This window comes from Vidua macroura, chromosome 1, assembly GCF_024509145.1.
Source record: "Vidua macroura isolate BioBank_ID:100142 chromosome 1, ASM2450914v1, whole genome shotgun sequence".
NCBI lineage: Eukaryota > Metazoa > Chordata > Aves > Passeriformes > Viduidae > Vidua > Vidua macroura.
In genome coordinates this window covers 122,470,377-122,487,306 of record NC_071571.1, presented here as the reverse complement: position 1 = coordinate 122,487,306, position 16,930 = coordinate 122,470,377, and the positions used below count along the sequence as shown (strand labels likewise).

The 16,930-nt window shown below is 38.4% G+C and overlaps 1 protein-coding gene across 3 annotated transcripts in view; it reads left to right on the top strand.

Annotated features, from left to right (window-relative positions):
* STAU2 (staufen double-stranded RNA binding protein 2) overlaps positions 1-16,930 on the top strand; it is a 170,798-nt gene that overhangs the window by 46,092 nt on the left and 107,776 nt on the right. For all 3 annotated transcript variants that reach the window (XM_053995765.1, XM_053995840.1, XM_053995685.1), the window contains exons 6-8: positions 6,418-6,577; positions 10,086-10,193; positions 16,188-16,400. In XM_053995765.1, coding sequence (XP_053851740.1) covers positions 6,418-6,577; positions 10,086-10,193; positions 16,188-16,400 — 481 coding nt within the window. The remainder of the gene's footprint in view (positions 1-6,417; positions 6,578-10,085; positions 10,194-16,187; positions 16,401-16,930) is intronic.

The window sequence follows — 16,930 nt, the reverse complement described above, 5'->3', positions numbered from 1 at the left end:
TATTGAGACAGATGCCGTTGGCCTCCTTGGCCACCTGGACATTCTGCTGGCTCACATTCAGCCAGCTGTCAACCAGCACTGCCAAGTCCCTTTCTGCTGAACAGCTCCTCCTCCAGCCTGTAGTGCTGCATGGGGTAGTTGTGAGTGCAGGACTTGGCAGTTTGCCTTAGTGAACCTCATGCAGTCATCCTTAGCCCACTGATTGTCTGTGCAGGTCTCTCTGCAGAGCCTTCCTACCCTCCAGCAGATCAACAGCCACACCCAACTTAGTGTCACTGGCACATTTACTGCACTCAGTCGCTACGTCCATATCATCAGTAAAGAGATTAAACAGGACCAGCCCCAAAACTGTGCCTTGGAGAACACCACTAGCAACTGGCTGCCAACTGGATTTAGCTGCATTCACCACCACTGTCTGGGCCCAGCCATCCAGCCAGATTTTAATCATCAGAGAGTCCACCCATCCACACTGCAACCAGACAGCTTTTTAGGAGGTTGGTGGGGGAAATAGTGTCAAAGGCCTTACTGAAGTCTGGGTAGATGACATCCACAGCCTTTCTGTCATCTGCTAAGGTGAGTCAGTTTGTCACAGAAGGAGATCAGGCTGGCCAAGCAGGGCTTTCCTTTTGTAAATCCATTTTGGCTGGGCTTGATCCTCTCGTTGTCTTGTATGTGCTATGCAATGTCACCATGGATGTTCTCATGATCATAACCTTGCCTGGAACTGAGGTCAGGCTGACAGGCCTGTTGTTGCCCAGATCATCCTTCTGACCCTTCTTGTACATGGGTGTTACATTTGCTAATTTCCAAACAGCTGGAACTTCATCAGTTGACCAGAACTGTTTTTAGATTATTGGGAATGGTTTGGCAAGTTCTTTCACCAGTTCCTCTATTACTCTGGGGTAGATCCCATCTGGGCCCACAGTCTTGTGAGTGTTTAATTAGCACAGCAGGTCACTAGCCATCTCCTCCTCATTTATGGGGGCTTCACTCAGCTCCCCATCACCAACTTCTAGCTCTGGGACCTGGGTATTCTGAGGACAGCTGGTCTTGATATTTTAAAGACTGAGGCAAAAAGGCATTAGGTATCTCTGCCTTTTCCTCATCCTCTGTCACTACCCTCTGCATTTAACAAATGCTGAAGACCTTCCTTTTGTTGCCAGTGCATTTATAGAAACTTTCTTTGTTTTCTTAAACTATAGTGGCTAAATCAAGTTCTAGTTGGGCTTTGGCCCTTCTAATTTTCTTCCTAGATGACCTTGTGACATCCTTATAGTCCTCCCAAGTTACCAGAACCTCCTTCTAGAGTTGATATATATCTCTTTTTCTGGTTAAGAGGTTATCCTCCATGCATTTCAGGAGCCTAGTCTCCTGGATTGCCTACAGCTCACCCTGCTACTTTCCCAGTGGATATCAGGGTGGTTACAGTTCCCCAGCAGGACAAGGGCCTGTGAGCAAAACCTTTCTTGGAACTGGAGCAACAAGGCTTCATCCATAGGCTCTGCTTGATCAGGCAGCCTAGTCTGTAGTAGACACAGTTCAAGAATAATGGACTGTAGCTCTCAAAAGGAGTACTTGGAAAAGAGAGCCTCTTTGTTCCCAGGTGTTGTTGTGGATCTGCTGAAAGAACCAGGAGGTTCACTGTGTGGAGACAAAAGTGACTATACTGGATGTTTCCTTCTTCAAACCATAGAACTCACATCTGTAAGAAATGCACGTGGCTAATGGACTGCTTAGGAAAATAGGATATAGCCAGGGAACAGCTGCACTAAGCAACTTGCTCCCCTAGAGAAATTTCAAATGTTACTGAGAAAAAGTTGTTCACGGTAAATGCTCTTTCCTACTCCCCTGCATGGTCTGTGACTCTCTATCTCTCCACTCACAAAGCTCACAGCATTTTCCTGATTTAACAGTGCCAGCAGGGCTGGCAGCTTGATTGACTTCATATGAAAATAGAGCCAGATAGAAAAGGTGCAGAGAATGACCCTTTCAGCAAAGCTGGCATCTGAAGAATGACTTTCCCATACTGTGTGGTAGCTCATATTTTAGTGACCTTTATCTTGGCCACTAAAATGTGGTCCCAGTTACTCTTCACTTTGCATTATGGAATGGGAATAGGGTAATACTTCCTATAACACTTGCGTAGTGGGGAAGTAATTTGGTTTATTTGTTCTTTTTTACTTAGTTGAAGAATATGTTGACCATTAGAAATTAGAGAAAACTTCACTGATGTTTTAGCATTAGGCTAAATCTAAATAAACGTCCTGGTTTCTGTGAGCATGCAAGTACAAGCATCTTGTACTTGCTTTTTTTCCCTTTCTAAGAAGGTGGTAACAATATTTATCAAAAACATTTATGCCATTGAGGAATCCATAGAAATGCAGGAAATGCAGTACGAATACATAACGTATGTACTAATACTTTATTTGTGTTTGTGTGTGTGGATTTGATGGCCAAAAAGGAAGAGGCCCCAAGGGCTCCTTAGTATGCAATTAATATTTTGGCTAGAAAAGCAGCAGATTGTTTCAGTATGCTTACATGTTATGACATCATATTCCAGTAAAATTATAATGAACAGAATTTTTGTTTGTCTCTGTGGCAAACCAAAATGAGTTTTCTAATTGTCAGCAGACCTTGGTGATTTATTTAATTATAGTGGCGCCCACTCACACCAACTTAGTTGAGGTCTGTCAGCATTTCTGTTATGAACCCCTATTTTTAGGGGTTTATAACTAGTTGTAAATATTTACTCATTGCTGAAACTTGACATCCAAGGTCACATTCATAGAGCAAATATCCTTTTTCAGGTTGACTGTTCTAGTGGCATTAGCTAAAAAAGTAGATTTCTAATGCTGTGAACTTAAAGGGAATAAAGGGAACCTGCTTTCCAGACCTCTTATTTGAAGGATCTTTTTAGGAATCTGAAATGTCCAGAAAAGCCAGATGAAAATGAGCTTATTTTTATAGGTTATATGTTATATGTGTATTATCTGTTATCACACTTTGTTTTCTTCCAACTGAATGTATAATTTCACATGCCATTTTGTTGTCTTCTAGTCTTACAGTCCTCTGTCATTTGGCTGTATTGGTCAGCTTATGTTCTGAGGAGTGTGCCAGTATCATCTGAAAATCTCTTTTATATAAGAATTTTCTCCAAGGAAAATCCTAGCATTTGTAGCTGACATGTAGAATGCAGGAAGATGCATATTTTCTAAATCAATATAATTTTAAAACTTTTGAAGACCTAATGATTCCATATGTGAGGTGTTGCTGTTTGAAATCCTGACTCTTTCAGTTCTGTGGCTGAACAGAGTGACAGAGGACTGAGGAGTGTAGAGCTGACGTGTAGATGTTCTTATGATGGAAAATATTGTGCTGATACATTATTGCAGAATAATCACTAAGTTCTATATAATTATTCCAAAGATTGCTAATGCTTTCAGCCCTTTCTGATAACTCATATGTGGTATACTAGGAAGGTTTGTTAATGATCAGTGGCAGATACAGCATTTTGCATTTGCATGGGCTTGTTCTTTACGTGAGTGTACATCTTCAGGATGCAGAAACATTCATTATTAAAACTCAGTTTGATTGTCACACTGTACTTTCAGACTGTGATATTACGATTACTTTTGAGGCTTTTGTTAATACAGTCTCTGTCCTCACCATTGAATAGAGGAGAATGTTGTTTCCTTTGACATGTTCCTTGTTGTAGAGAAGCCAGTAACCTCACAGATTTTGTTCATTTTCTGAGGATTTCAGGTGTTCCTTTGCACTTTCCTGGCAATGCTCATATTATCAGTGCTGTGTTACAACTCTGCTTGAGGCCAAGGAGAGCAAGAAAAATTTAATCAAAACCATGTAAAAGCTTAATCATTCTGGCAATGCCAAAGAGCTGCATGAGGCTCTAGAGCCACAGGCTGAATATCATTTTTCCTTATTATCACATAAATAGCTCCCTAAACACTCTTTAAAAGAAAAGGTGGAGAGGAGAGAGGGAAAAAGAGAAGGCTTGTTGTGGGATTTGAGTTTATAAAGTGGATTCATGTGCTTTCCTCCTTTGCATGCAGTGGAAAGGTAGGTCTAGTAACTCAAGAGGAAACAGGAACTTCTGATGGATATTGTATTTTCCCTAAATCTAGGTAGTTGCTAACAGCACTACCTCATTTTTTTCTATTTAAAGAGGATTATGAAGTAATGAGGTGGGACATGCTATCAAGGTGCCTACTGCTTTTGCATGACACAGCTTGTCTTGTGCTAAGCAGCAGCCAACACATGCAGCCATTTCAACTTCTCTATCTTCTGGGATGGTGGGAAAAGTCCTGGAACTCTTCAAGGAAGATGAGAGTACCTGTTGCTGCAGGGAAAAGAGATCTACAGGAGGTTGTGGTTTCTAGCAAGCTCTAGCAGCTGCCGGTAAGGTCTGTCAGCTGCTCCTGGTCAAAAGCTGCATTGGGCTTTCCTTCCAGTCATCTGATTAGAGAGGGTCAAGCACCCTCTCAGCAGATGCTGGGGAAGAGCAGATGTAAGTGCAGGGCCCAGAGCACTGCTCCCAGAGACAGGCAGCAGGCACAGCAGATTGCACAGCAGAAGATGCAGAAAGGAGTTGGAAACTCTGCTGAGGATGGGGTTGTGCTCAGCAGTGCTGGTGATGCACCACCTGGCACCGTTCCTAGCACCACGTGGAGCAGTTCTCCTGTTACATCAGAGACCTTGAATCAGAGCTCACTCCAGAGCTCTAGCTAGGCTGTAGAGATAGTGATCTTGTCTGCAGGAGGTGTGCTGTGTTGGAAGATTTGTGGTTTTGTCCTTTACCAAGTAAAGAAGATGCAGGAAGATGTCAACAGACTGCTGACATCACTAGATCAAATGAGTAAGGGATCACTTGGATCTTCTCTAAGACCCTGCAAGTACAAGAGCATGAATTCCCAGCCATACCAAAGGAGGAGCAGGGAGAGTCAGTGCTAATTGGGCTGGGAAACTGGGAGGGAGTCCTGTGATGGCAAGAGCTGGAAGCTGGTAATTTTTGGCATTGGGAGGAAGATTTCTGCTCCATCTTCAAATCTGCAGCAATATCAGTGCCAAGTATTTGAATTCCATTAGGCATGTAGGAACTTTGTAATAGTTTTCCAGAAAGTGTGGTCCAACACTAGAACAGGTCATCCAGAGATGTTGTGGAATCTTCATCCTTGGAGACCTCCACAATACCTTGGACAAGGCCTGAACAAGACAGTCTAACTTCAGGTCTTGACCGTGTTCTGGATGTTGCTTTGGGCCAGATCACCTCCAGAAGCCTTTCCAGCAGAAGTTATTTTATGATTTTATGAAAATACTTATAATTTTATGAAAATATTACATAAACAAAAGCATTTCCAGGCCTTAATAATTCTCAATAAGTGTGTTAAACTGTAAACAGTATTAAACTGTAAACAAGAAAGCAAAGTAAATACCCACTTTTTGCATGTCATAAAAGCAACTTAGCTCACTCCTTCAAGGCCCTATAGCCAGAGGCATATTAGAGCCAGTGTTACGCTTGGTTCTTTCCATATAAATGTAGTTTTAGAATTAGGCACAAAGTTTAGGGACATTGAGGCCAGAGTACATATTCACATTTATCTGCTTCTGAAGTGTGCTGCTCTCTGGTCAACTTTGTATTTTGTTTCACAGTTGAAATGACTGGGTTATATTTATTAATGAAAATTCATACAGTCTTAATATAAAAAAGTTGCCATCTGTGTCCACAGATGAAAGTGGAGAGAGCACACTTTGAAAAGGATCCTTTCAGAGGAATAAGGAAAATATAGTAGTGTGTTTGATTGAATCTAGGTTGAGTCAATCTAGTTTAACTTGATGGACCTTGCTTTTGTCCATGCTTTTGGAATCCTGGAATCCTGAGCTTTCTTACATTGCTGTAAAATATGAACAAGTTATTTGTCAAGTGAGGATCCATTTCTGCTAGGTATATTCTCTGTCATCTGACTTTGTTGTCTCTTAGAGCTGAGCTATAATGACAGGTTTCATATGACAAACTTCACAATCCTTCTTCCTCCATGCCGCTTGTCTAGGGACAGGAGTTACCTCCCAGGCAGGGCTTCCACTGGAGTTTTTGGTTCTCCTTAGGTTTCATCTTCTCAAGACTCAAACCAAGAGGAGAGCAGAGCTAGGCTGTTGGGCTGATAAATAGTAGAGCTCATTGCAGAGCTCCACAAATGGAGGTGAAGAGCTGGTTTGCACATAGGAGCTGCTGTCAGAGTTACCAACTGCCTTGCTGAGGAACAGTCCATGTATTTGAGTACTGGGTCTTATTCTGGGAGAAAAGATAATGTTTCATCCCCAAATATTACTCTATTTTACATAAAATGGATGGGTAAAATTCCTAACTTATATTGTTGTTTTCTTTTCATGACTTCCTTCCAGGTATCACTGCCCAGTGCCTAAAATTTTCTATGTCCAATTAACTGTTGGCAACAGTGAGTTTTTTGGTGAAGGAAAGACTCGTCAAGCTGCTAGACATAATGCTGCAATGAAGGCCCTTCAAGCTCTTCAGAATGAGCCTATTCCAGAAAAATTACCTCAGGTCTGTGCTTCAGGATTTTTTTTTTAATTAACTTGCTTTTTCACTGCTATATCTTTAAGTGGTGTATATTGCTGCTTAAAAATTAAAATATTGTGTCATATTTAAAAAAATACTGAACAGAAACATTATTCTCAGAATATTCTTTCTAAATTGAAAGCAAAAATATAATAACATTTCCCAGTCAAAGAAGCCAAGTAGGTGCAAGACCTCTGGGAGCAGCTGAAGACCACTTGGGATACCGTAGGTTCTCAACAGCAGGTGTGTGTTTGAAGGAGACTAAATTCAATCCTCAGTCAAGTAAATCACCGTGGCTTGGTTATGCTGAGGTTAAGGGGCACTGGTTGCAGGTTAGTCATCAACAACACCTCTGTCACTTCATGGGTTAGAGCTGTAGGTGACTGGAGAAGGCTGGAGGTAACACTTTGCTGAGATCATGGTGGAGGGAGTACATGGTGGAGGGTTGCACTGTGTAGAGCTGAGTGTAGCTCTCCAGAGAACTGGAGACTGGTTGAGATAGAGTTTAAGGGCTTCATGGTGCCAAGTTTCAGGCTCCTCCCTGCTGCTGCCCGTGAGAAGTGCACACAGGACACCATGCAGTGGTGGGGTGTGCTTTCACCATGGGACATGGTCCATCTTAGTAAAACTCTATTTCCTTCAGCAAAACTGGCCAGCTTGGTTATCTGTGGAAGATGATTGATTCATTGCTCCTCAAACATCGGGCATGGATCAGAGCCAGTACACATTGTACTCATAAATACATTATGAGGCTGAGCTTCTTTCTTCCCCACTCCCTGACAGTGTGCTCCTGAGGGAGCAAGGACAGACCTGCTGGTACCCATCTAGTAATCCCATTAGTAACTCAGTGAACTTGACTGGGATGGGATCCATGGAATATAGCACAGTACTTACTTGCATAGGTCTATCTTTTGGCCTTCATGGCCATCCTTAATGAAGCCTTCTGTATATTCTTCTATTTAAGCTATCATTGTTTCCTTTTATTAGAAAAACTTAATAAAGGATAAAATCCTTTATCTATATTAAACCACTGAAAAGGAGTATTGCCATCTTAATACCTAATTGGGCAAATGTGTAGAAGAGCATAAGGTGAGCAGAAGCAATCAGCCAGCAGGGCAGGGCTGCTGGTGAATGTGCTTTCACAAAGAGCTATTGTGTGTCTGCCAAAGCACCTCTGCTGTCTCATAGATGTGAGCCTAACAAAGGCCTTACAATTAAAGTGTCAGTTGTGGGAATCAGGATCAAATTTAAATCCAAAGTGCCTGAGACACTCCTGAATATATTTTATCTTCTAGGAAGATAGGCTTGAAACTTTATTGCTCAGTACTAATGTTTAAACCTTGATCCTCCCTTTTCTCTACTCACTGTTCTGTTGTCTGCTATGTTTGGTGAAAAAATATGCAGGGAGTTAAATTGTAGGGGCAGAAGGGACAATGAGGGATTTTCTGGACAGATGTGTTTGTATTGATCATGAAAATTTAAACTATAGTTTCTATTTTAGACTATACATATCTGATTAAAATAGAGTACAGCTAGAAAACCTAAACATTCTTGGCCTGAAGGCTTGCTGAAAGTCCAGTGGGCATTATATTATTTTATGTAAATTATGCAAGTGTTTGATTATTCTCAATTTCAAAGATAATTTGTGAGGTATTTCTTTTAGAATTCATTTAGCTTCATTTTCTATTTAAGTGGTGTTTTCTTATGTTTGCTAAATGAAACCAACAGATATCAAAAATCTCTCCCACACATATATTTAGAGATTATTCTTAAGTATTTTTGAATTTTTTGTAGAACTGATTATTTTTGTAATGTCTCAGTGCGAAGTTGTTTTTTCTAATCAATAATTCATTCTTTGGGATTTTTTTTTTGCCAGCTTTTTAGATTATCAATGTCCTTTATAAAGCACAAACTTAATTGAACACCATATCAAGTAATATTCTCACCACTGTTTTTTTGCAGAATAGTAGGATCCCATTCTTTATATCCCCAGATTTTTTTTTCTTTTAAATATTGTCCTTTTAACTCTGCTGATCTTTCTCAGTGAAACTAATCAATACTTTGCCTGTCCTGCAAGTAGTGATCTACTTTCTTGATTTCAGTGGTGCTTTAATTTCATTATATGAAATGAACTAGAGGTCCTACATAATTTCATTGTAAATACCCTTGTTATTGTTTTGGAGGTTCTATAAACTTTACAATATTTTGTTTTGTATTTAGCTCCAGATCAATATCAGGCACATAAATGACTTTTTTGAGAATAAAAATTTTGCAACAATTTCATGAGACAAAAAGTGTTCTTTGTCTGCATGCTGTAGCTGAGTACTGGATTTTTGGCCCTGTGTCACCTTAAAGATTAATATATTGAGAGTTTAAAAATGGTAGATAAAAGATTTATCAATTTCATTGTAATGTGAAGAACCTAATATTTTTTAAATGTTGTTTTAGAGCTGTGGTATCTGGATTTTGTAGCTATGCTGGTGGCTGAAGATTTAGATCAGACTTTGTTATGTAAGATGGGAGCTCTGCAGGAATCCACCTAATTCAGCCCAAGTGTCTTTGATGTTTACCTCCACTAATAAAAAATTAGGAGCCTGGCCAAGGTTACATGATTGTTGAGAGATCCCAGTTTGAAGTACTTCAGAGCTTTGCAGTTTGAAAATAGCTGGAAGTGAAGCCTCTGAGAACTAAGGAAATGTGGCCTGGGGGACAAACACCAAAGGCAGTAGTTGCAAAAGGCAAAACTCTGACTGATCCTGGTGCTAATGGTTGTGTGAGAAAATTTAGATTTACCTGAAGAATAAAGCAAAGCTGAATTTTAGGCAGAATAATGTTTCATGTGCCTTTTGTTTTTTTTATCTCTTTGCCTCTCTGTTTGTTATATTCCTATGGATAAATAAATAATGTTCTGTGTTGAGCAAGCTGTTCTCTGTCACTACCTTTTCACACTGGTCATAACTCCCAGAGGGAAGTTGATGGAGGGGCCATTAACCAGCTGGACCTGCTGAGGACACCTGTAACCTGGTGACCCAGTCGAGTGTGGGGGTGATTGACTGAATTTCTTCTGAGAGAAGTACAGTCTTCTGTACTTTCCAACAAGCACAGATTTCCTCCTTGCTTAGAAGGGGTACCTATAGAGAGCCTGAGAAATGGGTCAAAGGATCTGTTTGATCCTCATGTTTGACACAAGTGTGTACTCAGACAATTGTTATCCACGTCATTAATAAGACTAACATCCATAGACATGATTTTGCTGTTTATAATTAATTTATAAATTAAGGTGTATGTGTTCCTTCGTTGTGAAACATAAGCACAATATATATGGCTTCGGTCAGCAGATGTCTGATAATGGGGTGCTGAGATGGATGTACAAATGCTGATTTCCAGCCTGACAGGAGACTTCAAAAGTCTTTGAGAAATTGGGAGGAGAAGGATACTATATTTTGTTGATCTTCTTAGAATTGTAGTATGATTATGTATGCATCATTTTCAGAATGGAGAAACAGGAAAAGAATCAGAAGAAGATAAAGATGCAAACAAATCTGAGATCAGCGTAGTGTTTGAAATTGCTTTGAAGCGCAATATACCTGTCACTTTCGAGGTATGTGTTACATTTTTATCTGTGTTACATATTTATCTTACTAAGAAAGTATTGGAAAAAGGTACCACTAAAACTCAACACATAACATTCATATATGAAAAATATGAATTTCATATTCATGGGAATTATAAAAAAAATTGTCAGTATATCAGAGTCTAAGACAATTACTTTTTACTGGTAAAATAGATGCTCTTTCAGAACTTTTAGAGATCTAATATTTGGTTACAAACACTTGGAAAGCAGAAAGACAGTTAAACCATTTTCTGTACAGAGCTGTGGGGTTCGAATCTGTAGCCACACTCTATCTGATTTGAAATAATCTTCAAAAGAGTTAGCCAAAGTCTTTGCTTTAACTGTTGGCATTCATATGCTAGGAAAGTTCCAATTGAAACATTTCACCTTCAGTGTGCTGTCTTCAGACAGTCATGAGTATCTTCCACTCTGATTCTGTTTCACTTATCTATTTCTACTTAAGCTTTCATGGGGTTTTTTTGTTTGTTTTGTATGATTTTATCTGTCAACCCATTTCTGACACCTTTGTTTACCTGAAGTGATAAAGAGCATTTGGAATAGCTTCAGTGCTATCAATGAAGCAACTAAGGGAGAATGAGTGATACTAATAGGATTTTTTTCCTATGAGAAAGTTCTTACAAAACCTTGTTGTAAAAATCTAACATTGTTGTGGTAGGAAGCACCAGAATTTCAAGCTGTTTTGTTTTTTGGTTTTGTTTTTTTTTAATGCAGAAAATGCTAATGTAAGTGGCCTTCTAATATTTTATTTTTCTGCATTTTGTTTTACATTTAAACTGAGTCTGCATGAAAGATGTGGATAGTGCTTATACTGGTGATGGTTATTTTCTCCAGTGCTTTTTCCTGTTAAAGTATAGGCATGTATTTGCATGTGAAAAGAATCAAAACCCCTAAGCTGTGGCATGCCTTGCAGTGTGCTGTATGCAGTTTACTGACATGTTTGGCCCATGTCCCTGAATTGGCCAACATCAAATAAGCTATTTGGACCTTCTTACAAATCTGAGAAATCTCTCAGAAGGTAGGTAAGAAAGACAAAGAATATTGTTCATGACTAAGGAATTCCTTGGTATAGCAAAGGCATAGATGCTTAATATATGTGATCTATGTGATATGGACTAATTAAAACATTAAGAGAATGTATAATCTAGAGGATAAAACTGGTGTGTCTGGGGCTGTTGGTGTATCAGTTTGCCACTACATGCCAATCATCCAACTCTTAGCTAAGAGCAGACATAATGGAAACACATGCTTGTGTTTCAAAAAGGAAGCTGATAATTAATGTCTCAGTTTTCAAACATTTTTTTTTTCTACCTTAAACATTTTAAAATATTTGGAATAATTCTGTACCAATCAATGCACTAAAATGTAAGGAGATGTATGGTCACTGGTCACAGAGGAGCTTGGAAGCTGTAAAGAAAAGAGGGGTAGTGCTTTGAATGTCTTCTTCACTCCTGTTTGAGCTTATTCAAGGGAGAGCATTTGATAAGGAGAGAGTGAAGGCAGAAATACTTTGTAAGGAAAAATTTAATGTGTCACTTGCCAAAGAATGTTAGCAACATTGAAAAAATACCGTTTTTTGCTCTCCTGAGAGGTTTTGTGTTATTTCCTGCCTTTAAATCTAAATATAGGTGACATTCTCAAATAGAGTTTTGATTGAACTTGATTCTGGCTTACTTTTCAATAAAACTGCTAAGCAATTATGGATAATCCGCAGGATCTGATGTTTCTAATAGGATTTTATTCACTAATGGTCTTCTGTTATTCCAGGCAGGCATCAAAGCTTTTTCTAGCTTTTATTTTGTGTGTGCTAGCTATAAAATGATCTGCCTTTTCTTCATCTGACAAAGCTTTAGCCAATGTTCCAACAGTGCTGGGTTATGCAACAAAGTAATGATCATAAATATATATTAAGTTCTATGTAAACATGTCCTCAGAATTGCACGAGCGGTGAACAGTCCTGTTTCGTGTAATGTGGCTAGTTTTAATTGTCTAGGAACTTTAGGATGATTTTAATAAATTTTCTATCTATTAATTTGTTAAATATAAACATTCAGTTGTAACAAGGAACAAGCTTTACTCCATACTTGTCACTGGTGCATTCTTAGCTAACTTTGATTCATCAACTTTTAAGCCAAAATGCAACTGCTGTACAGCATTTGTGGGGTCCTCAATGAACAGTTTTTAAAGATGACTACAGAAGTGACTGCTGTGGGAATTGTTAGAGTAGAATGGTCAGTTCACTTCTTATTCCTGCCTTGACAGTAGGCTAAAATCTTGCCTTTTTTTTTTTTTTTGTTGTTGTTTCAATAGATATGGTTTTTATTCCTTATTTGTCAGTAAGGAATGGATGAGCCTAGAAAACATAACTGAGGTCAACAGCTTCAGATATTAGAATGTGTTGGGGTGTTTCAGATTGCCATTTTATTTTCAATATTTTTCTTTGTACTGCTGTGTTATTTCTTTAGAATAGCAAATATAATAATGTCTTTTCATTCAGGAGTGAAGGCACAGAGTGCGTAAACAGGCAAATTTTCTGCCCCTCCATCCCTGTCCAGTGTTCTGCTGCAAAGTGTTCTTATTTCCCAGTCTTATCACAGTAAGATTCTGCAGAGAATTATCAGAGTTTCTGTGTTTTGAACCAGGGACAGGCCAAATTGCAGACTCTGGGAGAGTAGTTCTCAGCAGGAAGTTTCACACCTGACTTCTGCTGTCCTGGAGATTAAAGCTTTGGATGACTGAGTACTGAGTACCCAAATGAGTAACTCTCATTTGGGTTTTGCAGAATGGTCACCCTTCTCACTGCAGTTTTACGCTTCAGCATTCAGACTCTTCCTTTTCTCTTTTTTTATTTTTTTTTTTTTTTTATTTTTTTTTTCCTTTGTAACTGGGAAAATCTGGTGTATCGGCCTGCATAAGCTCCTGGAAATATATTGATATTTTAATATCTTATAAATAATTATGTATTCATAGATGTAGGTGACATGGGTTTTTTGATCTGATTTTTGTCTCCTCTAGTTTTGGGGGGGGGTTAATGTCCATTTAATCTTGTCCTAATCTTTTGAATTTTCTACCTGGCATCTCATTAATAATTAAAGCAGTGTTACTCTTTCACTGTAATCATACTTCTGTTTTTCATTTGTCAGCATGATTCATTAAGTTGAGCCAAATTCATTCTTGATGTAACTTGACCTTAGATGTGTTTTGGCCCCATGTGTTTTCTCTTGCTGTAATAATTCTTTAAATCCATGGAACAGAAAAAGAAAAGTGTATTGAACTGTCACCCTTAATCAAATTCTCAGCTTTAAATTAGCCATGATTAGGTCCACAGGTTGTATCTTTCAACTGAAGAAATAGTTTAATGTCCTAATGTGTATAGTGTTCTTAGATAGCAAAGGCTGAATTTCTTTTTAGTGTTTTCTGTCCCGAGGCTCATAGCACAACTGTTTGAAATCATATGGAGTAAAAAAGATCTGAAATCTGGGGTTAACCAAAAATGTTGTTAGGTAAATATTTTTTTTGCTTAATTACCAAATTTGGATGTTTAGCTTGATCCACATCCCGTCTGAATCCTATGGGGTTCATTCTATTGACAACACAGACTTTTTTCCATTTACACACTAACAAAGACAGAGTTTTTAATGTTTTCCAGTAAATTATTAACCTTGTGTCACATACTTAAAATTTAAAAGATGAAAAACACACCAGAATGCATTAGTTTTATATTAAGAAATATGTTTTTATGTATATGAAAATATAATCTGGTTTTGTATTAACATTCTTTCTCTCATATATATATATTTGTGTGCATTTATATGAATACGAGAAAACTTATATAAACCAATATTTTAGGAACTCAGCAATTATATTTCTTAACCAAGTTATTTTTTCCTTTTTCATCTGGTCAGTACAGACATTCTTGTATATGTTATTAATACATTATATTGCAGGTAAAGACAAACACCTATATAACAGTATTAGTAGAACCACAGAAAGATTAAGGACCTTAGTAAGGTTAATTTAGCAGTGTTTTACAGTATGTTGTAATACTTGGATAACAAAGTACAGGGATGGTTTGAGGTGCTGTAAAATCGAGTGGGAAGTGCTGCAGTGCAATGAAGGTGCTCAGCACGGACACGACACCCCACTGTGTCTGAGAGCAGGAGATCCTGGCACTGGGCTCATCCCAGCTCTGGTGCAGGCAGTGCAGCATCCTGGGGCTCAGTGCATTGAAAGCACTGCTGCCTTCTCATGTGGTCAAGCTTTAGTGGGCAACTTTCAACTGAGGCAGTGTTGAAAAGACTTCTGAAATTAATAACTGGAACCTTACAGTGGGAACACTTCTGGACTAAACAGGAAAATCTCATTCTGGCATAGATGTCATCTTATTCTGGGAAAATGAGACAAAGTTGTCTGTTAATTTTAATTTTGTGTCTTTTTATTGATATATGCTGTGGTAATTGTATTTGCTGGGTGAAATTGCCACAAAAGAGAACTTAAAAAAGAAATACAAGCCTAAGGAGACCTCATTACAGTGCAACAGAAAAACTAAATAATGCAAGGGACATGACCTTGATAAAAAGAACCTTAATACAAAACATGTTGTAATAATGCCAAGATTGAAGGTTTGAGCACATTAAAACTACAGTTATTACACCAAGAAGGCCCTGGTACCTTTACCTTAGTTCCCTTTCCCCTCCCTCCTCAACCTAAAGAGACATAGCTCTTCTTCAACAAATGGTTTGATGTGATTCCATCAAATGAAAAAAATATTTATATTTATATTGATTTTGAAGATATTATAAAGAGATGCCTGTCAGATACTCTAATGTCTCCTTATACATATTACATATAACAAAGATTAAATTAGGTAGCTGCTTCCGCCCATCAAACAAAATAACTGAACCTTTTCCCAAATGAGGTCTCTTAATTCCTGATAGACATTGTCCAGACCAGTAAATGGTGTGTGCATGCATGAAGAGATGGATAGCTATCCTGGCACTTGCAGTGCTCTGATTTGGGGTGAACACATCCTAGCATCAGCCTTCTAAAAGGAGATGTATATGTGTGTGTGTGTGTGGTGTGGGGGTGTGTGTGTGTGTGTGTTTGTGTGTATGTATGTAAAAATGAAGACAGAAAAACAACTAAAGGAAGGTGCAGCATTCAGAACTTAATTTCTTTCCATATTACTATAACTTGTTGCAGTGAAGTACTTCAAATAGGTTTTCTTATCTTTGTCCTAAATGTGTTTTTAAGGGAATTAATAAATTATTTTTTTTCAGAAATGATTGGCTTTTGTGTGAGTTACAGTGGCTCTTCTGGTAATTCTTTTCAGTACTGTTGGGAGGGACAGCTGAGAGTCGTGGAGGCAAGAATGTGTCAGCCTTTCAAATAGAAGGGATATTGCTCTGAGCTGTGTGTTCTGGCAAGGCAAGAGTTGAGAGCAGGCATCCAGCCTGCACCTATTGAGACTGAAGTTTGGGACTATGAACATCCAAGGGTTTGATGAGAATAGAAAAAATATTACAAACAGGTTGAGGTAATGCCAAATTAATACAGGTTTGAATATGTTTTATATAAAGAAATAGTCAAAGCCTGGTAGACCTTCATGGATTTAATTGCTTTAGTATGTGAAGCACCTTGCAAAGAAAAAACCCATCAGCCTTGGTTTAAATATGCATAATTGTTATATATTGTTTATTCTATAAATATTTAAAAATTTAGGTCTACTCTTATTTTCTGTGAAACATTGAATATGGTGGTTAGATTTGCTTTATCCAATCATTCTTAATTTTTTGTCCTCAAATCTTGTACTGTCATTAAGACTTGTCCAAGTTCTGTGGAAACCAATCTAATGCCTTCAATTAGCAGGAAAACTGGACTAGTAATAAGTTCATTGCACTGATAACAAACATCAGGTTATCTTCTTGTAGGGTGCTTTGATTCAGTGTTACTTTCTCTTAAAAGGTGATTAAAGAAAGTGGACCTCCTCACATGAAGAGCTTTGTTACACGAGTTACAGTAGGAGAATTCACTGCAGAAGGAGAAGGCAACAGTAAGAAACTCTCAAAGAAACGTGCTGCAATGGCTGTCCTACAAGAACTTAAGAAACTTCCTCCTCTTCCTGTGATTGAAAAGCCAAAACTTTACTTTAAAAAGCGTCCAAAAACAATATTAAAGGTATGTCTCCACCTTTGACACAATTAAGAATGTTTGCTCAGAAAGTAACAGTCAGATTAAAAATCATGAAAGGCTTATTTGTCATTTTCTGTCAATATTGTTACAGTTGCTTGTTACTGTCAATATTGTTAGTTGTTTGCCTGTGCTAATAGGCATGGGCTTTTTTTAAACCCTGAGAATGCTGTGGGATTCTCAAACAGAATGGCTTGTAAATAGCTCACATCACTGAGGTCTTCAAGGGTTTGCTTCAGGTCCAGTGGAGGATCAAGCCCTCCAAGCAGCTCTGTCCAGCCATGTGAAGTTTTAGCATCATCTCCTCAAAGAATCCCTTTTAGCATATCTGGTCGTTCTCTTCCTGGGCTCTCTCCACTCCCCAGTTTGAAGAGGGAGAGAGATACATGAAAAAGTAAATTAATGGGGTGCTACTTTGGTGCTTCAATATTTTACTAAAAGTTTGACCATTAGAAATCTGTACACTCAGGAAACAAAAGTGCAGAGTTCTGAAAGAGCAGCCACCAGAAAACCACTTT